This window comes from Papio anubis, chromosome 1 (assembly GCF_008728515.1).
Source record: "Papio anubis isolate 15944 chromosome 1, Panubis1.0, whole genome shotgun sequence".
Taxonomy (NCBI): domain Eukaryota; kingdom Metazoa; phylum Chordata; class Mammalia; order Primates; family Cercopithecidae; genus Papio; species Papio anubis.
In genome coordinates, this window is record NC_044976.1 from 136957141 (window position 1) to 136982689 (window position 25549).

General features: G+C 38.9%; 1 protein-coding gene across 1 annotated transcript in view; it reads left to right on the top strand.

Moving 5' to 3' along the window:
- Positions 1 to 19296, top strand: part of LOC116270319 (dynein heavy chain 6, axonemal-like) — a 58956-nt gene extending 39660 nt beyond the window's left edge. Inside the window, exons 11-14 of the mRNA XM_031655385.1 lie at positions 12414 to 12667; positions 16022 to 16253; positions 16936 to 16989; positions 18728 to 19296. Of these exons, the coding sequence (XP_031511245.1) occupies positions 12414 to 12667; positions 16022 to 16253; positions 16936 to 16989; positions 18728 to 18937 (750 nt within the window). The 3' untranslated portion in view covers positions 18938 to 19296. The remainder of the gene's footprint in view (positions 1 to 12413; positions 12668 to 16021; positions 16254 to 16935; positions 16990 to 18727) is intronic.
- The last annotated feature ends 6253 nt before the right edge of the window (positions 19297 to 25549 follow it).

The window sequence follows — 25549 nt, forward strand, 5'->3', positions numbered from 1 at the left end:
TTCCTGTCACCCAGGCTGGAATGCAGTGGTACAATCTCAGCTCACTGCAACCTCCGCCTCCCAGGTTCAAGTGATTCTGCTGCCTCAGCCTCCTGATTAGCTGGGACTACAGGTGTGCACCGCCATGCCTGGCTAATTTTTGTATTTTTAGTAGAGATGGGGTTTTACAATGGTGGCCAGGCTGGTCTTGAACTCCTGACCTCAGATGACTTGCCCACCTCAGCCTCCCAAAGTGCTAGGATTACAGGAGTGAGCCACCATGCCTGGCCTCCTGTAGTCTGTTAACTGTACAATAACGTTATGTCTAAAAAATGTGCATGCCTTAATTAAAAATGCTTTGTTACTAAAAAATGCTAACAATCATCTGAGCCTTCAACAAGTCATAATTTTTTTGCCGTTGGAGGGTATTACCTAGATTTTGATGGTTGCTGACTGATCAGGGTGGTGGTTGCTAAAGGTTAGGATGACTGTGGCAATTTCTTAAAATTAGATAATAATGAAGTTTGCCACATGGCTTGACTCTTCCTTTCCCAAAAGATTTCTTTGTAGCGTGTGATGCTTTCTGCTAGCACTTCACCCACAATGGAAATTCTTTCGAAATTGGAATCAGTTCTCTCAGACTCTGCCACTGCTTTATCAACTAAGTTTACATACTATACTAAATCCTGTTTTGTCATTTCAATAATGTTCACAGCAACTTCATTAGGAGTAGATTCTGTCTCAAGAAACAACTTTCTTTGCTTATCCATAAGAGGCAACTTGTCTTCCATTCAAGTTTTGTCATGAGATTGCAGCAATTCCGTCATTATCTTCAGGCTCCACTTTTAATTCTAGTTCTCTTGCTATTTCCACCACATCTACAGTTACTTCCACTGAAGTGTTGAACCCCTTATAGTCATCCATGAGAGTTGGAATCAACTTCTTTCAAAGTCCCACTAATGTGGCTATTTTGACCTTCTTCTATGAATCATGAATGTTCTTAATGGCATCTAGGATGGTGAATGCTTTCCAGAAGGTTTTCTATTTACTTTGCCTAGACCCATCAGAGGAATCACTATCTATGGAAGCTATAGCCTTATGAAATGTATTTCTTAAATAATGACTTGAAAGTCAAAAGTACTACTTGACCCATGGGCTACAGAATGGATATTTTGTTATCAGGCACGAAAACAACGTTAATCTCCTTGTACATCTCCATCAGAACTCTTGGGCGACTGGATGTGTTGTTAGTGAGCAGTAATATTTTGAAAGAAATCTTTTTTTCTGAAAAGTAGGTCCCAACAGTGGGCTTAAAATATTCAGTAAACCATGCTGAAAACAGATATGCCGTCATACAGGCCTTGTTGTTCCATTTATAGAGCACGGGCAGAGTAGATTAAGCATAATTCTTAAGGGTCCTAGGATTTTCAAAACAGTAAGTGAGCATTGGCTTCAATTTAGAGTCACAGGCTGCATTAGCCTCTAACAAGGAATCAGCCTGTCATTTGAAGCTTTGAAGCCAGGTATAGACTGCTCTCCAACTACAAAAGTCTTGGATGGCCTCTTCTTCCAACAGAAGGCTATCTCATCTACCTTGAAAATCTGTTGTTCAGTGTATCCACTTTCATCAGTTATGTTAACCTAGGTCTTCTGGATAACTTACTGCAGCTTCCACATCAGCACTTGCTACTTACCTTTGCACTTTTATGTTACTGAGACAGCTTCTTTCTGTAAACCTCATGAGCCAACTTCTGCTAGCTTCAAACTTTTCTTCTGCAGTGTTCCTTATGTCTCTCAGTCTTCACAGAATTCAAAAGAGTTAGAGCCTTGCTCTGGATTAGGCTTTGTCTTAAGGAAATATTATGGCTGGTTTGATCTTCTATTCAGACCACTAAAATTTTCTCCATATCAGCAATAAGGCTGTTTTGCTTTCTTACCATTAGTGTGTTCACAGGAGTAGCACTTTTAATTTTTCCTTTGCATCCACAACTTGACTGTTTGACAGAAGAGGTCTAGCTTTCAGCCTGTTTTGGCTTTTGGCATGCCTTCCTCATTAAGCTTAATCATCTGTAACTTTTAATTTTAAGAGAAGAGAAGGATGTGCGACACTTCTTTTTACTTGAACACTTAGAGGCCTTTGTAAGGTTATTAGTTGGCCTAAATTCAATATTATTGTGTCTCAGGGATTAGGGAAACCCAAGAAGAAGGAGAGAGATGGGGGAATGGCTATTTGGTGAAGAAGATAAGACACAAAGAGCATTTATCGATTAAGTTTGCTGTCTTATATGGGCATCATTTGTGGTCCTTCCAAACAATTACAATAGTAACATCCAAGATCATTAATCACAGATCACCATAACAGATATAATAATGAAAAGGTTGGAAATATTCTGAGAATTACCAAAATGTGATGCAGAGACATGAAGTGAACACATACTATTGGAAAAATGACACTGATAGACTTGCTCAATGCAGGGTTGCCAGAAATCTTCAATTTGAAAAAAAAATGCAGTATGTGTAAAGTGCAATAAAATGAAGCACAATACAAAAAGGTATGCCTGTATAAGTATTTAGTTTGTGGCTACATTGCCAAGAAAGCAACGATTTGGAAAATAAATCGTTATGAAGTGTACTGGTATCTGTAGCTTACTTTGAAATGCATAAGATGAGTAGATTCATAACAAATATAGCAAAAAGTTAATTGTAGAATGTAGGTGGTGAATATATAAGTATTCATTGTATAATTCCTTCAACTTCACTATAGTTTTGAAAATCTTTATAATTTTAAATGAAAGTAGAACTGTTTTCTTAAGCATGTCACTATATTGTATTGCATTAGTTTTCTACTGTTGTTATTAAAAAGTTACAAAAAACTTGGTGGCTTAAAATAACACAGCTTTATTATCTTATAGTTCAGTAGGTTAGAAGGCCAACTGACAGGTCTCCGTGGGCTAAGATCAAGGTGTCAGCAAAGCTGTGTTCCTTTCTAGAGGCTCTTGGGGAAAATCTGTTTCTTTGCCTTTTCAGCTTCCAGAGGCCATTGGCATTCCTTGGCTCACAGCCCATTCCTCCATTTTCAAAGTCAGCAATGTGCATCTCTCTGACTTTTCTTCAGTAGTCCTAGCTCCCTCTGTTCACAGGTAGAAAAAGTTACCCAGTTTTATGATTACATGTGTTTTATGGATACGCATTTGACCCACCCAGATAATCCAGAATAATCTCTCTAGCTCAATTTTCTTAATTCAATTCTATCTGAAAAGTCCCTTTTGCCATTTAAGGTGACATATTCACAGGTTCTGGGAATTAGGAAATGACTTTGTAGAGAACCATTATTCTGCCTACTACATGTATATTTGCTAGAGCTAATTATTGTTTTTCTGGGTCTCATAAGAGAGAGAGAAAACTAGGAAGTTGTGATGTCAATAAAACAAAAATTGGCAGTTATTTTGAGAAGTGTGGTTGGAGCCAGGGGAGTGATAAAATTTCCCCTATCAGCATGTGTAGAATAAGAGAAGAGGGACAAGGAAAGACCTCAAGCAACATGAACAGCTAAGGAATAGGCAAAAGAAAAGGACTGAAAAAGAGTGGCCAAAAAAGAAAAAAAAATTAGAGTTGTCATGGAAGCTAAAGAGGAAGAAAGGTGTGTTTTTGTTTGTTTCTTTGATTTTTCTCTAGAAAAACTGAGTAATCATTTTTAAAAGTGAGTGGCCATCATTTTAAAAGATCTGTAAACTATATTATATCTGTCAACAGTCATTTTCTGGAGTGATGAAGATAGAAGTCATATTGCCAGGAGGTACCATTATCAAGTTTTTTTTTTTTCATCAGCTTTTATTTTAAGTTCAAGGGTACATGTGCAGGATGTGCAGGCTTGTTACATAGGTAAAGGTGTGCCATGCTGCTTTGCTGCACAGATCATCCCATCACCTAGGTATTAAGCCCAGCACCCATTAGCTATTCTTCCTGATGCTCTCCCTGCGTCCACCCATGCAACAGGCCCCAGTGTGTGTTGTTCCTGCCACCCTTCCATCCCATGTGTCTGTGTGTTCTCATCATTCAGCTCCCATTTATAAGTGAGAACATATGGTGTTTGTTTTTTTGTTCCTGCATTAGTTTGCTGAGGGTAACGGCTTCCAGATCCATCTGTGTCCCTGCAAAGGACATGATCTCATTCTTTTTATGGCTTCATAGTATTCCATGATGTATGCATACCACATTTTCTTTATCCACTCTATTATTGATGGGCATTTGTGTTGATTTCATGTCTTTGCTATTGTGAATAGTACTGCAATGAATATACATGTGTGCATGTATCTTTATAATAGAATGATTTATATTTTTTGAGTATGTACCCAGCAATGGGATTGCTGGATCAAATGGTATTTCTGCCTCTAGGTCTTTGAGGAATCACCACACTATCTTCCACAATGTTAAACTGATTTACACTCCCACCAGCAGTGTAGCAGTATATAAATGTTCCCTTTTCTCCACAACCTCACCAGCATCTATTTTTTGACTTTTTAACAATAGCCATTCTGATTAGTGTGAGATGGTATCTCATTGTAGTTTTGGTTTGCGTTTCTCTAATGATTAGTAATGTTGAGGTTTTTTTCAAATGTTTGTTGGACACACGTATGTCTTTTTTTTTAGAAGTATCTGTTCATGTCCTTTGCCCACTTTTTAATGGAGTTTTCTTTCTCTGGTAAATGTGTTTAAGTTCCTTGTAAATTCTGGAGATTAGCCCTTTGTCAGATGGAGAGATTGCAAAAATTTTCTCCCATTCTGTAGGTTGTCTGTTCACTCTGATGATAGTTTCTTTTGCTGTCCTGTGCAGAAGCTCTTTAGGTGAGTTCAATCTCATTTGTCAGTTTTCGCTTTTGTTGCAATTGCTTTTGGAATTTTTGTCATGAAGTCTTTGCCTATGCCTATATCCTGACTGGCATTGCCTAGATTTTTTTCTAGGATTTTGATAGTTTTGGTTTTTAGATTTAAGCCTTTATTCCACCTTGAGTTAATTTTTGTATATGGTGTAAGGAAGGGTTCCACTTTCAATTTTCTACATATGGCTAGCCATTCTCCCAGCACCGTTTATTAAATAGGAAATCCTTTCCTCATTGCTTGTTTTGATCATGTTTGTGGAAGATCAAATGGCTGTAGGTGTGAGGTTCTATTTCTGGGTTCTCTACTCTGTTACATTGGTCTATGTGTCTGTTTTTGTACCAGTACCATGCTGTTTTGGTCACTGTAACCTTGTAGTACAGTTTGAAGTCAGGTAGTGTAATGCCTCCAGATGTGTTCTTTTTGCTTAGTATTGACTTGGCTATTTGGGCTCTTTTTTGGTTCCATATGAATTTTAAAATAGTTTTTCTAATTCTATGAAGAATGTCAGTGGTAGTTTAATGGGAATAGCATTGAATCTATAAATTACTTTGGGTAGTATGGCTATTTTTATGATACTGATTCTTCCTATCCATGAGCATGGAATGGTTCTCCATTTGTTTGTATCCTCTCTGATTTCCCTGAGCAGTGGTTTGTAGTTCTTCTTGAAGAGGTACTTCATTTCCCTTGTTAGTTGTAATTCCTAGGCATTTTATTCTTTTTGTAGCAATTGTGAATGGGAGTTTATTCATGATTTGGCTCTCTGCTTGCTTGGTGGTATATATAGGAATGCTAGCAATTTTGGCACATTGATTTTATGTCCTGAGACTTTGCTGAAGTTGCTTATCAGCTTAAGAAGCTTTTGGGCTGAGATGATGGGGTTTTCTAGATACAGGATCATGTTATCTGCAAACAAAGATAATTTAACCTCCTCTCTTCCTATTTGAATACCCTTTATTTCTTCCTCTTGCCTGATTGCCCTGGCTGGAACTTCCAATACAATGTTGAATAGGAATGGTAAGAGAGGGCATCCTTGTTTTGTGCCAGTTTTCAAAGAGAATGCTTCCAGCTTTTGCCCATTTAGTATGATATTGGCTGTGGGTTTGTCATATATAGCTCTTATTATTTTGAGGAATGTTCCTCCAATACCTAGTTTGTTGAGAGTTTTTAACATGAAGAGATGTTGAATTTTTTCAAAGGCCTTTTCTGTATCTATTGAGATAATCATGTGGTTTTTGTCTTTAGTTCTCCTTATGTAATGAATGACATTTATTGATTTGCATATGTTGAACCAACCTTGCATTCTGGGTATAAAGCCAACTTGTTCTTGGTGAATAAGCTTTTTGATGTGCTGCTGGATTTGGATTTGCCAATATTTTATTGAGGATTTTTGCATCAATGTTCATCAGGGATTTTGACCTGAAGTTTCTTTTTTTGTTGTATCTCTGCCAGATTTTGGTATCAGGGTGATGCTAGTATCATAGAATGAGTTAGGAAAGAGTCCTTCCTCTTCAATTTTTTGGAATAGTTTCAGTAGAAATAGTACCAGCTTCTCTTCATACCTCTGATAGTATTCAGATGTGAATCCATCTGGTCTTGGGATTTTTTTGGTTGGCAGCCTATTTATTACTGCTTCAATTTCACAACTCGTTATTGGTCTATTCAGGGACTTGATTTTTTTCCTGGTTCAGTCTTGGGAGGGTGTATTTGTCCAGGAAATTGTCTATTTCCTGTTTTATTTCTGTCGGATCAGTGACAATATCCCCCTAATCATTTCTTATTGTGTTTATTTGATTCTTCTCTTTTTTCATCTTTATTAGCCTAGCAAACGGTGTATCTATTTCTTTTTTAAAAGCTCCTGGATTTGTTAATTTTTTAAAAGGTTTCCCATGTCTCTATCTCCTTCAACTCAACTCTGATCTTGGTTATTTCTTGTCGTCTGCTAGGTTTGGGGTTTGTTTGCTCTTGGTTCTCTAGTCCTTTTAGTTGAGATGTTAGGCTGTTAACTTGAGGTCTTTCTAGCTTTTTGATGTGGGCATTTAATGCTATAAATTTCCCTCTTAACACTGCTTTAGCTGTGTCCCAGAGATTCTGGTATGTTGTCTCTTCGTTCTCATTAGTTTCAAAGAACTTCTTAATGTTTGCCTTTATTTTATTTACCCAAGAGTCATTCAGGAGCAGGTTGTTCAATTTCTATGTAGTTGTATGGTTTTGAGTGGATTTCTTAATCTTGAGTTCTAATTTGATTGTACTGTGGTCTGAGAGACCATTATGATTTCAGGTCTTCTGCATTTGCAGAGGAGTGTGATCACTTTCTACTATGTGATCCTATGATGTGACCAATTTTAAAGTAAGTGTTGTGTGGCTGTGAGAAGAGTCTATATTCTGTTGTTTTGGGGTAAAGAGTTCTGTATATGTCTATTAGGTCCCTTTGGTCAAGTTCAGGTTCTAAACATCTTTGTTTATTTTCTGTCTCAATGATCTGTCTAATATTGTCAGAGGGGTGTTAAAGTCTCCCACTATTATTGTGTGGGTGACTAAATCTCTTTGTAGGTCTGTAAGAACTTGCTTTCTGAAGCTGGGTGCTCCTGTATTGGGTGCATATATATTTAGGGTAGTTATCACTTGTTGAATTGAGCCCTTCACCATTATGTAATGCTCTTCTTTGTCTTTTTTTAATCTTTGTTGGTTTAAAGTCTGCTTTTTAGAAACTAGGGTTGCTACTCCTGCTTTTTACTGTTTTCCATTTCCTTGGTAAATTTTCCCTTATCCCTTTATTTTGAGCCTATGTGTGTCTTTGCACGTGAGATGGGGCTCTTGAAGACAGTATACTGATGAGGCTTAACTCTTTATCCAGCTTGTCATTCTGTGTCTTTTAATTCGGGCATTTAGCCCGTTTATATTTAAGGTTAGTATTGTTATGTGTAAATTGTATCCTGACATCATGATGCTAGCTCGTTATTTTGCAGACTTGTTTTTATGGTTGCTTCATAGTGTCACTAGTCTGTGTACATCAGTGTGTTTTGTAGTGGCTGATGATGGTTTCTTCTTTTAATATTTAGTGCTTCCTTCAGGAGCTCTTGCAAGGCAGATCTGGTGAGGATGAATTCCCTGAGCATTTGCTTTTCTGAAAAGGATCTTCTTTCTCCTTTGCTTATGATAAGCTTAGTTTGGCCAGATATGAAATTCTGGACTGGAAATTCTTTTCTTTAAGAAGTTGAATATTGGCCCCCAATCTCTTCTGGCTTGCAGGGTTTCCAATGAGAGGTTCACTATTAGTCTGATGGGTTTTACCTTGTAGGTGACCTAGCTTTTCTCTCTGGTTGCCTTTAACATTTTTTCTTTCATTTTGACCATGGAGAATCTCATGATTATGTATCTCAGAGTTGATCTTCTCATGGAATATCTTACTGGGGTTCTCTGCGTTTTCTGAATTTGAATGTTAGCCTGTCTTGCTAGGTTGGGGAAGTTCTCCTGGATGATATACTGAAGTACGTTTTCCAACTTGGTTCCATTCTTCCCATCTGTTTCAGGTACCGCATTCAGTCGTAGGTTTGTTCTCTTTCCATAATCCCATAATTCTCAGAGGTTTTGTTCATTCCTTATTCTTTTTTCATTATTATTTTCTACCTCTCTTATTTCAGAAAGATAGTCTTCAGGCTCTGAGATTCTTTCCTCCCCTTGGTCTATTCTGCTGTTGATACTTGTGATTGCATTGTGAATTTCTCTTGTTGTATTTTTCAGCTCCATTAGGTCAGTTATGTTCCTCTCTAAATTGGTTATTCTGGCTATCAGCTCCTGCATTGTGTTATTATTATTTTAGCTTCTTTATATTGGGTTAGCACATACTCCTTTAACTCAGCAAAGTTAGTTATTACCCACCTTCTGAAGCCTTATTTCTGCCAATTCATCCATCTCAGCCTCAGCCTAGTTCTGTTGAAATCGTTTGAAGGAGAGGCATGCTGGGTTTTTGAGTTTTCAGTGTTTTTGCATTTATTCCTTCTCATCTTTGTGGGTTTATCTACCTTTGATCTTTGAGGTTGCTGACCTTTGAGTGGGGTTTTTGTGGGGTCTTTTTTTGTTGATGTTGTTGTTGTCTGTTTGTTTTTTGTTTGCTTTGTTTTGTTTTGTTTTAAGACAGAGTCTTCCTCTGACACCCAGGCTGGAGTGCAGTGGCACAATCTCAGCTCACTGCAACCTCCATCTCTCAGGTGGAAGTCATTCTCCTGCCTCAGCCTCCTGAGTAGCTGAGGTTACAGGCATGCACCACTACACCCAGCTAATTTTTACATTTTTAGTAGAGACAGCATTTCACCATGTTGGCCAGGCTGGTCTTGAACTCCTGACCTCAGGCGATCCACCCACCTCAGCCTCCCAGAGTGCTGGGATTACAGGCATGAGCCACTGCCTAGCCTCTGTTTGTCTTTCTTTTAACAGGCCACTCTACCATAGGGCTGCTGTGGAGGCTAGGGCCCCCCAGTGGAAGATGTCACCCAGTCAGGAGAAAGAGGATCAGGAACCCATCCAGTGAAGCAGTCTGGTTGCTTCTTGGTAGAGCAGGCATGTTTCACTGGGGGGTGACCCTTCTTTGTAGACCGTCTGTATTTTCCGCAGCCAGCCGGGTAGAATGGCTGAGTTTAGGGAACCTCAGAGATAGCGCTGCCCCTCACCCAGGGATCTCCCTCCCCGGAAGAGATCTCTGTCCACAGAACCGAAGACCCCCCCTAGTGAGGAGGAGTGAGTCGGGCCCCAGTTAAAGATGCAGTCTGGCCATAATCTGGCAAGGCAGCTGCACTGCACTGTGGGAGGGCCCCTCTTCATCTCCACAGCTGAGACTAGGGAACTGCGGATACGGCAGCCGCCCCTCCCCTGGGAGTTCTCTGCTAGGGAGAGATCAGAGCTCTGTCCGTGGACCCAAGGACCTGCCCATTGAGGAGTAGTATGTCAGGGCCGTGGTTAAAGAAGCAGTCTGGCCCCAATCTGGCAAGGCCACAGCATTGCACTGTGGGGGGCCCCTCCTTGTCTGGACCATCTGCACTCTTCACAGCCTGCAAACTGGAACAGCTGTTTCCCCCAAACCGCAGAGATGGCAGCCGCTCTCCCCAACGGATCTCTGTCCTGTCCCTGGTGGACTTCAGCCCTCTGCCATTGGCTGACTGGGATTCCAAGCCAGTGGATCTTAACCTGTGAGATGCTGTGGAAGTGAGGCCTACAGAAGGACGCTGCTTGGTGCCCTATATTCAGCCCACTTCTTATGGATGTGTATGGGCAGATTTTCCACCTTGGTGGGGATCCTGGGGTTGGAGCATGCAAAACTCCTGGGTCTCTGTGTGCACCTGAGTGGCTGTTTTGCAGACTCCACACAGCTCTGTGTACTGGACCCACAGCCTTGGTGGTGTGGGCTTAGGAGGGGATCTCCTGCTCCACAGGTTGCAAAGATTTGTGGGAGAAGCATGGTTTCCCAGGTGGGGTTTCACAATCATTCACTGCCTTCCCTGGCTGGGGCTGGGGGATTCCTTTGGCTCCATGCTGTTTACTGTTGGGCTGTTGTCCCCCCCTCCCCAACCCCACTGTTTCTCCTCACTCTCCTTGAATCCGAGCTGCTTGCCTATTCATTCCCAATGCGAGAACCCGGATATTTCAGTTAAAGGTGTTGAATTCACTCGCCCCTTTTCATTCTTCTCCAGGAGTGTTGTGGACTGCAGCTACTTCTAATCGATCATCTTAGCCCTCCATAATCAAGTATTTTTAAAGCGTACTTGACTTGTAGTTCTCTATTCAATTTAAAATTAACATCATATCCTTTTACTTTGCCTTGACTCACAATTTTCAAGTCTTTGTTAAAATAACTTTGGATTGTGTACGCAAGTTATTATTATCAAATCTTCTTTGTCCCTTTTGTTCTCCACTTGACTGAATATTGAAAATATTCACAGATCTTAAGCTGAGGAACTTACCTAAACTGTTCTTTACAAAGGTGACAAAATTATAATGAATCAATCTGCACACTTCTGTAGTTTAACAGAAATTCAAATAATCAAATCTGCTCTCCTAAGAAAAGATGTTTCTTGGATCCCTCGTCTTCCAAACATGCTTAACATTGATAAGCAGCGTGTATCCTATTTCTAGAAATACTTTATGATAGACTTCAACTTCAATCATTGAATGTTCTTTTGCCAAATTTTTTCCCATGTCTGCCTTACCTACTGCTCCTTTTCCATTCCAGGATGCAATTTACAACTCCCCTTTCTCTTGCACTTCTACATATGTCACATGACTAGGAGTTGCCTCTGAATGGATGTAAAAAGACACCTGTGGGGGAATGGGAATAATTAGATGTCTGCATGCACTGGCCACTGAGAGAATTTGAAGATATAGTAATTAAAATTCCTTTATGAATAAATAACAAACAAGATATAGTAATTAAAATTCCTTTATAAATAAATAACAAACAAGAATTAAAAACTGGTTCACAATCTCCCTCACCGGAACCAAGTCCTCCTTTACCCTACACTGATGCAGCCTAGGGAAGGGTCTCCACCTGTTGGATGTTCTCTCCTGAGGCTACAAATCTTGAATAAATGTCTCAAGGACAGCAGTACTGGCATCTGACCAGACTCTGCCATGACATGGCCTTGACTGTGATTCCTCTTGTCTTCCCAGACTCTTGGTCCTGCCCACTTTCTAACCCTCAGTCTCTAGCCTCCTTTTGATCTGCTCATTATGAGCTTGCAACATCCTTTAAGAAAGCCAGTTCATTTCTGTTGCATGTAACCAATAATGCTGTTGATACAACAAGTTTCTCATCCTGAATGCTGCTATCTCAATCTGGAAAAATCTCACTCTATTAACTTTATGCTAATTATTCCCATATTCATATCTTGATAGCTCTTCTTATGTTTCTTGAACACTTCAAATTTAATATATCCGTGAATGAATTCACTGTGCCACCTTGCCTGCAGCATACTTTTCCTGCAATAGGTACTATTGTAGTGAGTTACTGGAATCACAATTTATCCAATGTAAAGCCCAGAAACCTATAAGCTGTCCTGATGTATCCCCCTCTTTTAACTTCCAGAGTCAATCTGACCTTAATCCAGTAGACTTCTTAAAACAGCTCCATTATGTATGACAAGAGTGAGTGTCAAAAGATGGGCTGAATAAGAGAGGTCTATAAACTTTCTGAAAACTATGACTACAAGCTTACTGTGTTCTAGGTATATTACTTCTGAGTTCAACAGAGAAAAGCAGCACTAATTTCATCTCGGAGTTTTCTACCATTTTTACTGTCCCCACATTATTACTTAAGGTTGCTGGTGTAAGATTTAGGAAGATTTCAGAATATAAGATTTAGGAAGTACAAATTGATAAGGCCCCCATAAGCATCAATCAGAATTCAATCTTTAGCCCTCAAATACATACAAATGTGTAAGGTCTCTTACACAAACACTCACATACACACCACATGACTTTATGAAAACATCCATTTTAATTTCAAATAAAATGTATGCTTCAATTATATATACACATATAATAACATTATCTTACTTTTTCAGAGCCAGATCATGTTTTATAATGATTGTATTAAAAGTTTTGTGAGTTCTTATTCAAGAGAAAAATTGGAAAAAGTCCACGCTGGTCTGATATGTCATCTAGAAGAGGTTGCAGAGCTGGTAGTGCTGGATACTAGTAACTCTCGAACAAAAGCTGTACTAGGGGCACTGCTTACCCTTTATGTTCACTGCAGAGATATAGTGATAAATTTACTACTTAAAAATATCTTCAATGCAGAGGATTTTGAGTGGACAAGGTAGGTGGATCTAAATTATAACTACATACAATAACTTCTCACAAATATATCTTTAGGTAAATTGATTCTCTACTTCACACTTTGTCAAACTCGAGTTTTAATTTTGGGGGCTTTACCAAAATTCTAAGCAAACCAATCTGAGTACATTAGTCCCCCTTTATCTGCAGTTTCACTTTCCAGTTTCAGTTACTGTGGTCAATTGTGGCCCAAAAATAAGTGAGTATTTTACAATAAGATATTTAGAGAGGCAGATCACATTCACATGCCATGTGAATGTGAGTATATTTTTCTACTGTTCTATTATGTCATCGTTGTTCATCTCTTACTGTGCCTGATTTATAAATTAAGCTTTATTATAGTTATTTATGTATAGGAAAAGTCATAGTATGGTATATAGAGGGTCTGGAACTATATGTGGTTTGAACTATAGGTATCCTCTGTTTGGGCAGCAGCAGGAGGGGTGTCCTGAAATGTATCCCATGCAGATAAGGGGAGATTACTGTACCCTACTACTGCTTTTCCTTCTTTCTCTTTTCTACTGTCCCTCCACCTAATTTTTACTTCTTTCTTCTTTGTCTTCCTGACCTGATTAGGCCCTTTTGATAGTTACATTCTCCCATTTCCATCTAGACAGAGGGCAGTATCTTTCCATGGGCAGTCAGAGCTCTACCTCAAGCCTCTTCTTTCCACTGTGCTGTTAATTCTGGAACAGACTGAGGGGAAACAAACTGAAGAACATTTCCAGCCAGCTCCCTAACTCAAAACTGCCTTCTTCCTACCTGGAGTCAATTAGTAAAATATGAAAGTATAGAAAAATAGAGCCATTCTCACCTTTGGTGGGAAGAGATTGAGCATCAAGCTCTGATGATAAATGTACGGTTAGCATAAATTCTGCAGTTAGCATAAAAGTCCTGATTTTAGGTATGACAGTTTCGTTTAAACTCTAGAAAAAGAAGTAGACAGAGGCTTAAGTATATAACTGAGGCCACTGTTGACTATATTTTATCTGAATACTTTATATCTGATATATATTTACATGTTCATTAAAGCATAAATGTATACTTTCTTAATTGCCAAAGAGGATATACTGTGTTAATGAACCATTACTCTGGAAAAAAAGTCTAGTGTGTCATTATTACTTTTTATTAACTCTTTTTAAAAATGAAAATGAAAAAGAGGAAGAGCATATATAGAAAGGTAAACTGGAAAAGAGAAGATCCTGATAAGACTCTGTAAGTGTCTGAGTTTAGGGCTACAGTTCCCAAACTATGTGTCAAGGTATCCCAAGCCACCATAGACAATTCACAAGGGCACTGCAAGATATTTTAACCTTTTGAGGGAATCACAGCAATGTACAACATCTATCAGACACCAAACATACTAGCAGCTCAAAATAGTTCTGTTTTAACATCAGATCATGCTACATACCTTTCAGTGACTTCTTATCCCTGCAAAGCTAGGTTTTGGCAGTTGCTCTCATAAAAAAGCAAGTATCCCATGAAAATCAGTGTAGCAAACGAGATTGGCAGTATCCAGTCTGATCCCAAGGTTTGATAAGTGGTGCAGTACACAATAGGCATATCTAAGTAACTGGTTATTTAAAAACGAAATAAGGCCAGGCATGTTGGCTCACACCTGTAATCCCAGCACTTTGGGAGGCTGAGGCCAGTGGATCACTTGAAGTCCAGAGTTGGAGACCAGTCTGGCCAACATGGTGAAACCCTGTCTCTACTAAAAATAAAAATTAGCTGAGCGTGATGGTGCACACCTGTAATCCCAGCTACTCAAAGGCTAAGGCAGGAGAATCACTTGAACCCAGGAGGTGGAGATTCCAGTGAGCTGAGATCGTGCCACTGCACTCCAACCTGGGTGACAGAGCGAGACTCCATCTCAAATAAATAAATTAATTTAATTTTTAAAACATTTAATGAAATAATTTTTTTTGTCAATTCATTTGTGTACCTTGTTTCAAGCAACCTACTAAATCATTAGGACAAAAATACTTATTAAACTGTTTTGGACCTAAAATTAAGAAAAGAAACTGTTAGATATTCCTTTTGGTCTAGGGTCATCATGAAAATATTACTGGATTACTAAGAGTGCAGTGAACTGAGAAAGTTTGAGAAGCTCTGTTCTAAGGGAATACTAATAGAAAGGCAAAGGCTCTGGAAATTGATTTGCTATCAAAATAATGATTTAGCATTTTAGTTGAATCATAAAACAAATACTCGTCCTTAGGATAACAGAATTTCTTCTTTAAAAAACATTTTCTTCCACAAGTATTATACTTTTCTCTTTCTTATGGATATATGCTCTCCCATCTGAGACTTTGCAAGGTAGTTGCTTATAATTTTAAATTTTTCTTTTCTTTTTAATTTAAATTTATTTTTAAAATTTACTCACTTTTCCAGATTTCTTTATAATATTCCCTGTTGTTCCAGAAAAGATTTAAAAGGGCTTACAAGGATATGCACACTACTACATGATAGCATACGTTGAGAGTGAGTGGAATGAGTGAAGAAAGGCAAACAAAGGCAAAAACTAGTGCCTATGTAAGAGCTTTAATGAATAAATTCTGCGAAGATATTGTACCTGCCTCCACTTGTGATTCAAAATCAAAACAGCACTAAACAATTAAAAATGTGTAGGAATGAGTTTTTGCTGACAATGTTTTAATATTTTAAAAAGTAAAATTATTTACAAAATATTGTTTGATAGTTTTTCATTGATAGTGCCCAAATGTGTTTATTTTGAGAATCGAGTTAGCACTAATTGGGATATAAAATAGAGTCAAGAATTCATACCACAAAGGTTTCATACCACAAAGGTTTTGTAACTCAAAACCTTCTAGAGGTGAACATTTATGGTTAGCTACACAATTCACAATTCACAGTGCTCATGATATAAATGCAAATCATTTTCTACAAAGTTCAATTTGTTTTGATATGTAGAACAAATAGCATTTCTCTTAAGTACCCTCATAATAAGGATCCAGATTATGATAAACATCATCTTCAATCACAGTCTTATTGAAAACCATAATAAACTTCAGAGGGATGATTCTTATATAAATCCCCCATTTGGGTTGACATCACACCAAAGCAGCATAATCAGCAAGGCCATTAGCCTCAGAGGGAAGTGTGTTCACATGTTTCTATTCTTCAGTTCTATTTCATACCTAATATGATCAGTCATTGATGAGTTTTATATCACACTTCTTATTTGATTTTATTTTTTTTACTTCTATTTGTTTTTTTAATCAATGCTCCATTTTAAATCCTGATTGTTTCTGCATATGAAAAAAATAAAAATAATTTAACCAAATAATATGAACATTTAAAATTTTGTTTTCAGACATTTGCAATATAAATGGAATGAAAAACAAAAATTGTGCTATGTATCTCAAGGAAATGCCAGCTTTTCTTATGGCTATGAGTACTTGGGCTGTACCTCAAGATTGGTTATTACACCTCTCACAGACCGATGCTGGCTAACTCTCATGGAAGCACTACACTTGAATCTAGGAGGCTGTCCTGCTGGTCCAGCTGGTACAGGAAAAACTGAGACTGTCAAAGATCTGGCAAAAGTAAGTGGTTTCTCTATCCAGAATAAAAACTTCTTTTTTTCTTTTTCTGTCACACAAATTTTGATGGTATCTTAAATTTACACCATTCCTGCTATTAAGATGTTCATTGCATTAACAAGCACATTCATTAATTCACATATAATTAATTCATCAATGACGTTTTGAATGCCTGTTGTGTGCTGCAGCTTAGAATCTCAATAAGCCAACATATGCTTTTTATTTAGCTGGAAAACTACTTGTGAATGATTAATATTGTTGTTGTGTGTGTGTGTGTGTGAGAGAGAGAGAGAGAGAGAGAGACAGAAAGTGAGACTGAGAGGGACAGAGACAAAGAGAGAGAGAGAGAGAGAGAGAGAGAGACAGAGAGATAAAAGCAGTAGTAGTTACTGATGAAAGCAAAGGATATAGTTTGTAACCTAGAATTTTTTCATAGTTTTTTATTCATAGATTTATGTAAAAACATGACCTTAATGCTCTATAAACTAATCAACTGAACTGTAACAGTATATGTACATTTATACTATTATATTGAGTTTTGTGAATCTCTAAATTTGATTTTTAATTCATCTCCATCTTGCAAAAGTTTTCTCAAAAACATAGACATTTTATTACTCTCGCAGTTTTAACATTAGTATTTTGTGTCATAATTCAAGAAAGATATTAAAATATTTTTGTTTCCCAGTCCTTAGGCAAACATTGTGTGGTCTTCAACTGTTTTGAGGATCTGGATTATAAGGTAAAGCTTAAACATGTGTCAGGAAGAAATATTGTACACATAAAACGTAAAACAATTCATTGAAGAATAAAAGAACAAGAAAAAATATTTATCTGAGACAAACATCAAGTATTAACAGAACTTTAAATGCTATTATTTCTTTTAAACTAATGGACTAGAAACCTAGAATATAATAGAAATTTAAAACATTATATACGTTGCTTTTATTCAGGTGAACTACTCCTTAAGACAGTGGTTTTCAAACTTTTCAACAGTTGGATTCTTTTCAATAAAAAAATCTTACATGGAACATGAATATATAAAACAATTAAGAGTACTGCTTTATTAACATACATTTATTTTAAGTCCTAACCCCATACATTTATTTACTGAAAAGGTAATTAAGACAATATTATGATTAACACAAATATTTGAGAGTTTATATAGATGATGATTACAAGTTCCTGTCAGTCTTGTTTTGTTTGCACATTATCTGACATATCTTATAACATTCTGAAATATGTCTCTTACAAATCTACTCAAAGTTTCAAAATACTGCAATTTGTTTTGCATGTTAAGTTCAAACATTATACATTTTATTGCTGTCATTTTATTTGTGTTCGAAGCACGTTACCTCTGAGATCCTGCATTTCCAATTTGTGCTCATTTAGTACATGAAAAATATCAACATAAATAAGCTGATCAATTATTATTTTTAAGATACTTACCAAATAGACTCTTGCCTCCTTCCTGGAAACTAGCAGTGGGGCCTATGAGGGCTCCACATGAGTGAGGACAAAAAGCCTGCTAATTAAGATAAATAATATTTAATGCAATATTTTAAAAGTCAGAATTAATGCCCCCAAACATCCCATGAACAAAATACCAAAATTTTAAATTAAGACAAGATTTGATTCCTGCTGCTCAGTGGAAGGAACCATCTTCTATATCCTTCTCGGTATGAGGCTCTCTCTTACTCGTTCCCATTCCCACTTCCTTTCCTCTTTGCCATACCTAGCATTAGAGTTCAGGCATCCCTCAACTTGCATTCAGCCCACAGAAGTTAGACCTGTCAATATTTTTGTTTGTTTTGTTGCTTTGTTTTAGTTGCTAACATTTACAAACCAATAGATTTCAATCCCAGACTTTCAGCCTCTCACAGAGCACTGGGTGCACCTGGTCAGCCTGGGCCTGCACTCTGGCAAATGGCAGAAGCCCAACAGCAGCTGCGTGCTTTAGCTGGGCCCCCTGCAGTCTTGCCTTATCTGGGCCTGTGGTTCAGTGTTTTGCATTGCCCACCAGCTGCCTGCCACTAAGCCATAAAGCATCTTTGCCTGATCCAGAAAAGGCAGCCCCAGATTCACACACTTTACACCCATCTACCAGAAAGTTGTTCTGAAGACTCTGCCCCAGGGTGCAGCTCTGTGAGGGAAATGGCTGTCCAGGGGAGGGGTCTGGTGCATCTCTGTACAATCCATAAGAAGCTGTGGCCCTGTCTTCACGGTCCCTGTGAGCATCAGAGTTTGCTCTACTGAGTGTTTGGGCTTTTAGAAGGGAAAAGCAGAGTAGTTGACTTGTCTAGCATCTAAGCAGCTGCTGCTTTCAACCCTATAAAAATGCCTAGAAGGGGGAAACGCAAAAGACCTTTACTTGGTTTGGATAGCATGGGGAGAACATGTACAAATTAACATCTCAGTAAATTTTCTCACCATTATAATAATTTTACTAATCAATCTTTTTTTTTTTTTTTTTTTTAAAGATAGTGAGAAAATTCTTCTTTGGACTAGTTCAGTCAGGAGCTTGGAGTTGTTTCGATGAATTCAATCTAATTGATTTGGAAGTTCTCTCTGTCATTGCTTCACAGATCCTAACAATTAAGGCTGCAAAAGACAACTATTCTGCCAGGTACTTGTTGAATGTGTTTATGCCTTTTGAATTGAAATCTGATGCACACTTACTGTTTAGTTAATTATTGTTAAATATTTTTCCCCAATAAGTGTTTAGGTCTTTCAGGCGTGTGTGTGTGTGTGTGTGTTTTTTTTAAAGCACACATCAAAGAGAATGGCAGTTATCTTGAATGTTTCCATTACTTGGCAAATAATGTGAATATATTTATAACTCTAATTTTCAGGCCAACTTAGAGGTATCCAAATTCTTGCCCAAGCTTTGGAACAGTCTACTGAGCTACCAGGACACTGATGCAACTATATTTTAATTATTTTTTCAGCTTAAATTCTCATATTATCTTTTTATCTTAGAATATTGCATTTGAAGAACCCAAACAAATGCTGCTTTTTTTAATTTCCACATTTTTTAAACCTTTAAGTTCAGGGCCACATGTGCAGATTTGTTATATAGGTAAACTGGTATCATGGGGATTTGTTATACAGATTATTTCATCACCCAGGTATGAACTAGTACCCACTAGTAAAGTTTTCTGATTGTCTCCCTCCTCCTACCTTCCACCCTCCAGTAGGCCCCAGTATCAGTTGTTGCTCACTGTGAGTCCATGTGTTCTTATCACTTAGCTCCCACATACAAGTGAGAACAGGAGGTATTTGGTTTTCTACTCCTGCATTAATTTGCTTTTGATAATGGCCTCCAGTTCCATCCATGTTCCTGCAAAGGACATGATCTCATTCTTTTTTATGGCTGCATAGTATTCCATGGTATATATATACCACATTTTCTTTATCCAGTCTACCATGGATGGGCATTTGTGTTGAATCCATGTCTTTGCTATTGTGAATAATGCTGCAATGAACATACTCGGCCATGTGTCATTATGATGGAACAATTTGTATTCCTTTGGGTATATAGCCAGTAATGGGATTGCTGGGTCAAATGGTAGTTGTGTTTTTAGGTCTTTGAGGAATCGCCCCACTGTCTCTCACAATAATTGAACTAATTTATACTCCCACCAACAGTGTATAAGTGTTCCTTTTTCTCCACAACCTTGCGAGCACCTGTTATTTTTTGACTTTTTAGTGATAGCCATTCTGACTCATGTGAGATGGTGTCTCATTTTGGTTTTGGTTTGCTTTTCTCTAATGATCAGTGACATTGAGCTTTTTTTTTTTTTTTTTTTTTTTAAGACAGAGTCTCACTCTGTTGCCCAGGCTGGAGTGCAATGGCACAATCTCAACTCACTGCAGCATCCGCCTCCCGGGTTCAAGCAATTCTCCTGCCTCAGCCTCCTGAGTAGCTGGGATTATAGGCATGCGCCACCATGCCTGGCTAATTTTTGTATTTTTAGTAGAGATGGGGTTTCACCATGTTGGTCAGGCTGGTCTCAAACTCCTGACCTTGTGATCCACCCTCCTTGGCCTCCCAAAGTGCTGGGATTACAGGCGTGAGCCAGTGCGCCCAGCCTGAGCTTTCTTTTCGCATGTTTGTTGCCTGCATATATGTCTTCTTTTGAAAAGTCTCCCTTCATGTCCTTTGCCCACTTTTTAATAGAGTTGTTTGTTTTTTGCTTGTAAATTTGTTAAAGTTGCTTATAGATTCTAGATATTAGGCCTTTGTCAGATGCATAGTTTGCAAAAATTTTCTTCCATTCTATGGGTTGTCTGTTTACTCTGTTGATAGTTTCTTTTGCTTTGCAGAAGCTCCTTAGTTTAACTGGATCCCATTTGTCAATCTTTGCTTTTGTTGCAATTGCTTTTGTCAATTGAAAGAGTTCATCATGAAATCTTTGCCTGTTCCTATGTCCAAAATGGTACTGCCTAGGTTGTCTTCCAGGGTTTTTATAGTTTTAGGTTTTACATTTAAGTCTTTAATCCATCTTGAGTTGATTTTTGTATATGGTGAAAGGAAGGGGCCCAGTTTCAATCTTCTGCATCATTTGTTGAATAGGGAGTCTTTTCTCCATTGCTTTTGTCATGTTTGTCAAAGATCAGATGGTTGTATGTGTGCAGCCTTATTTTGGGGCTCTCAACTCTGTTCCATTGGTCTATGTGCCTGTTTTTTGTACCAGTACCATGCTGTTTTGGTAACTGTAGCCTTGTAATATAGTTTGAAGTTGGGTAATGTGATGCTTCCAGCCTTATTCTTTTTGGTTAGGATTGCCTTGGCTTTTCAGACTCATTTTGGTTTCATATGAATTGTAAAATAGTTTTTTCTAATTCTATGAATTAAAATGTCATTGGTAGTTTGATAGGAATAGCATTGAATCTATAAATTACACCGGACAGTATGGTCATTTTAGCAATATTGATTCTTCTTGTCCATAAGAATGGAATGTTTTTCCATTTTCCATTTGATCAGTGTTTTGTAGTTTTCCTTGGAAGAGATCTTTCACCTCCCTAGTTAGCTGTATTCCTAGGTATTTTATTGTTTTTGTGACAACAGTGAATGGGATTGTGTTCCTGATTTGGTTCTTGGCATGGCTGTTGTTGGTGTGTAGGAATGCTAGTGATTTTTGTGCATTGATTTTGTATCCTGAGACTTCACTGAAAGAAGCTTTTGGGCCATGACGATGGGTTTTTCTAAATATAGAATCATGGCATCTGCAAACAGGGATAGTTTGACTTCCTGTCTTCCTATTTGGATGCCCTTTCTTTCTCTTGCCTGATTGCTGTGGCCAGGACTTCCAAGACTATGTTGAATAGGAGTGGTGAGAGAGGGCATACTTGTCTTGTGTCAGTTTTCAAGTGAAATGCTTCCAGTTTTTGCCCATTCAGTATGGTGTTGGCTGTGAGTTTGTCATAAATGACTCATTATTGGTGTTGGCTATGAGTTTGTCATAAATGACTCATTATTTTGAGGTACGTTCCTTCAATACCTAGTTTATTGAGAGTTTTTAACATGAAGGATGTTGAATTATATCAAAAGCCTTTTCTGCATCTATTGAGATTATCATGTGGTTTTTTTGTCTTTAGTTTTGTTTATGTAATGAATATATTTATTGATTTGCATATATTGAACCAACCTTGCACCCCAGGCATAAAGCCTAGTTAATAGTGGTGGATAAGCTTTTTGATATGCTGCTGGATTCGATTTGCCAGTATTTTGTTGAAGATTCTTTCATTGGTGTTCATGAAGGATATTGGCCTGAAGTTTTTTGTTGTTGTTGTGTCTTTGCCAGATTTTAGTGTTAGGGTGATGCTGTTCCCATAGAATGAGTTACAGAGGAGTCCCTCCTCCTCGATTTTTTAGAATATTTTCAGTAGGAATGGTACCAGTCAGCTCTTCTTTGTATATCTGATAGAATTTGGCTGTGAATGTGTTTGGTCCTGGGCTTTTTTTGGTTGGTAGGCTATTTATTACTGATTACATTTTGGAGTCCATTATTGGTCTGTTCAGGGCTTCAACTTCTTTCTGGTTCAGCCTTGGGAGAGTATGTATGTTTAGGAACATATCCATTTCTTCCAGATTTTCTAGTTTGTGTGCCTAGAGGTGTTCCTAATATTACCTGATGGTTATTTGTATTTGTTTCCACATACATTTTTTTTTTTAAGGCAGACGTCTCACTCTGTTGCCCAAGCTGGAGTCCAGTGGCATGATCTCGGCTTACTGCAACCTCTGCCTCCCAGGTTCAAACAATTCTTATGCTGGTATTACAGGTGGCACCACCATGCCCAGCTAATTTTTGTATTTTTAGTAGAGGTGGGGTTTTACCATGTTGGCCAGGCTGGTCTTGAACTCTTGACCTCAGTGTGATCTACCTGCTTCGGCCTCCCGAAGTGCTGGAATTACAGGCATGAGCCACCATGCCCAGAGAGATAAAAAGCAAAGTGCGTATACTGGCCACACACCTGAAGAGCCCTCTTGTCTTATTACTCTGAATTAATGTGCTTTTATTGAAAAGCTCTGTAATAACAGTATTTGTTAGTAATGCTAATGTTCAGTAATAAAAGCAAAAAATTTTTCTCTTTAGGTAATTTTAGTACTCATATGATTTATGAACATATAAAATTGTATTATGATCTAATATTTCTAATACAAGCTAATGGATACTAACTTGTGGCTTTTCTCTCATGGATTTTGTTCAAACTGTTAAAGCTAGTATTACAGGACTCATAAATCTGTGGATACAGTTGCGGGGGGGCAGTCACAGTAACATTTCACAGACTCTTTGCTACACCTCAGCCTCTGCAAAGTTTTCCCCATTTATGTCCAGTGAGTTCCCCTATGTTTTGTCCCAATTGTTTTCCTGTTTTGACCACCCTCTTTGGTATCAGCTGTCCAAGAAATCACTATAGGATTTCTCCTATTGTCTCTACCACTGGTGCTGATTGTAGGACACTGATGTTCATGCCAAGCATTCTATCTCATAGTGGTCCCAGAGTTTTTAAACAGGCTAGGGACACTTGGGAGACAGGCTGTGTTCCATGCTGAAGCAGGATGTCTGTGCTGTGCCCCATTCTGTGTTCTACTATATCTTCCAGGCAGAGCTCTTTTCTTTCCCAAGAGTCTCCCCAGGTTCCTTTTACTATGTAAGTCAACTCATTCAGCTAGGTATTTTCCAGCCTCAGGTCCCAGAAACATCTTTGGACATGATCAGATACATCTGAATCCCAGCAGGGGTGACAACTTTGGCTCAGCATGAGCCTCCTATTTCTTCTTTTTTCTCTCACCATTGTTTTTCCCAGTGTGCTCTGTTTGCATTTAAATGTAACACAGCCTTAATAAAGTTTCCAAACTCACTTATAGTTTTAACATACTTTGGGGGGATGGAGCAAGATGGCCGAATAGGAACAGCTCCAGTCTCCAACTCCCAGCGCGAGTGACAGAGAAGACCAGTGATTTCTGCATTTTCAACTGAGGTACTGGGTTCATCTCACTAGGGAGTGCCGGACAATTGGTGCTGGTCAGCTGCTGCAGCCCGACCAGCGAGAGCTGAAGCAGGGCGAGGCATCGCCTCACCTGGGAAGTGCAAGGGGGAAGGGAATCCCTTTTCCTAGCCAGGGGAACTGAGACACACAACACCTGGAAAATCGGGTAACTCCCACCCCAATACTGCGCTTTAAGCAAACGGGCACACCAGGAGATTATATCCCACACCTGGCCGGGAGGGTCCCACGCCCACGGAGCCTCCCTCATTGCTAGCACAGCAGTCTGCCATCTAACTGCAAGGCAGCAGCGAGGCTGGGGGAGGGGCGCCCGCAATTGCTGAGGCTTAAGTAGGTAAACAAAGCCGCTGGGAAGCTCGAACTGGGTGGAGCTCACAGCAGCTCAAGGAAACCTGTCTGTCTTTGTAGACTCCACCTCTGGGGACAGGGCACAACTAAAAAACAACAAAAGCAGCAGAAACCTCTGCAGATGCAAACGACTCTGTCTGACAGCTTTGAAGAGAGCAGTGGATCTCCCAACACAGAGGTTGAGATCTCAGAAGGGACAGACTGCCTGTTCAAGAGGGTCCCTGACCCCTGAGTAGCCTAACTGGGAGACATCCCCCACTAGGGGCAGTCTGACACCCCACACCTCACAGGGTGGAGTACACCCCTGAGAGGAAGCTTCCAAAGCAAGAATCAGACAGGTAAACTCGCTGTTCAGCAATATTCTATCTTCTGCAGCCTCTGCTGCTGATACCCAGGCAAACAGGGTCTGGAGTGGACCTCAAGCAATCTTCAACAGACCTACAGCTGAGGGTCCTGACTGTTAGAAGGAAAACTATCAAACAGGAAGGACACCTACACCAAAACCCCATCAGTACGTCACCATCATCAAAGACCAGAGGCAGATAAAACCACAAAGATGGGGAAAAAGCAGGGCAGAAAAGCTGGAAATTCAAAAAATAAGAGCACATCTCCCCCGGCAAAGGAGCGCAGCTCATCGCCAGCAACAGATCAAAGCTTGACGGAGAATGAGTTTGACAAGATGAGAGAAGAAGGCTTCAGTCCATCAAACTTCTCAGAGCTAAAGGAGGAATTACGTACCCAGTGCAAAGAAACTAAAAATCTTGAAAAAAAAGTGGAAGAATTGATGGCTAGAGTAATTAATGCAGAGAAGCTCATAAACGAAATGAAAGAGATGAAAACCATGACACGAGAAATACATGACAAATGCACAAGCTTCAGTAACCGACTCAATCAACTGGAAGAAAGAGTATCAGCGATTGAGGATCAAATGAATGAAATGAAGCGAGAAGAGAAACCAAAAGAAAAAAGAAGAAAAAGAAATGAACAAAGCCTGCAAGAAGTATGGGATTAAGTAACAAGACCAAATCTACGTCTGATTGGGGTGCCTGAAAGTGAGGGGGAAAATGAAACCAAGTTGGAAACACTCTTCAGGATATCATCCAGGAGAACTTCCCCAACCTAGTAGGGCAGGCCAACATTCAAATCCAGGAAATACAGAGAACACCACAAAGATACTCCTCGAGAAGAGCAACTCCAAGACACATAATTGCCAGATTCACCAAAGTTGAAATGAAGGAAAAAATCTTAAGGGCAGCCAGAGAGAAAGGTCGGGTTACCCACAAAGGGAAGCCCATCAGACTCACAGCAGATCTCTCGGCAGAAACTCTCCAAGCCAGAAGAGAGTGGGGGCCAATATTCAACATTCTTAAAGAAAAGAATTTTAAACCCAGAATTTCATATCCAGCCAAACTAAGTTTCATAAGTGAAGGAGAAATAAA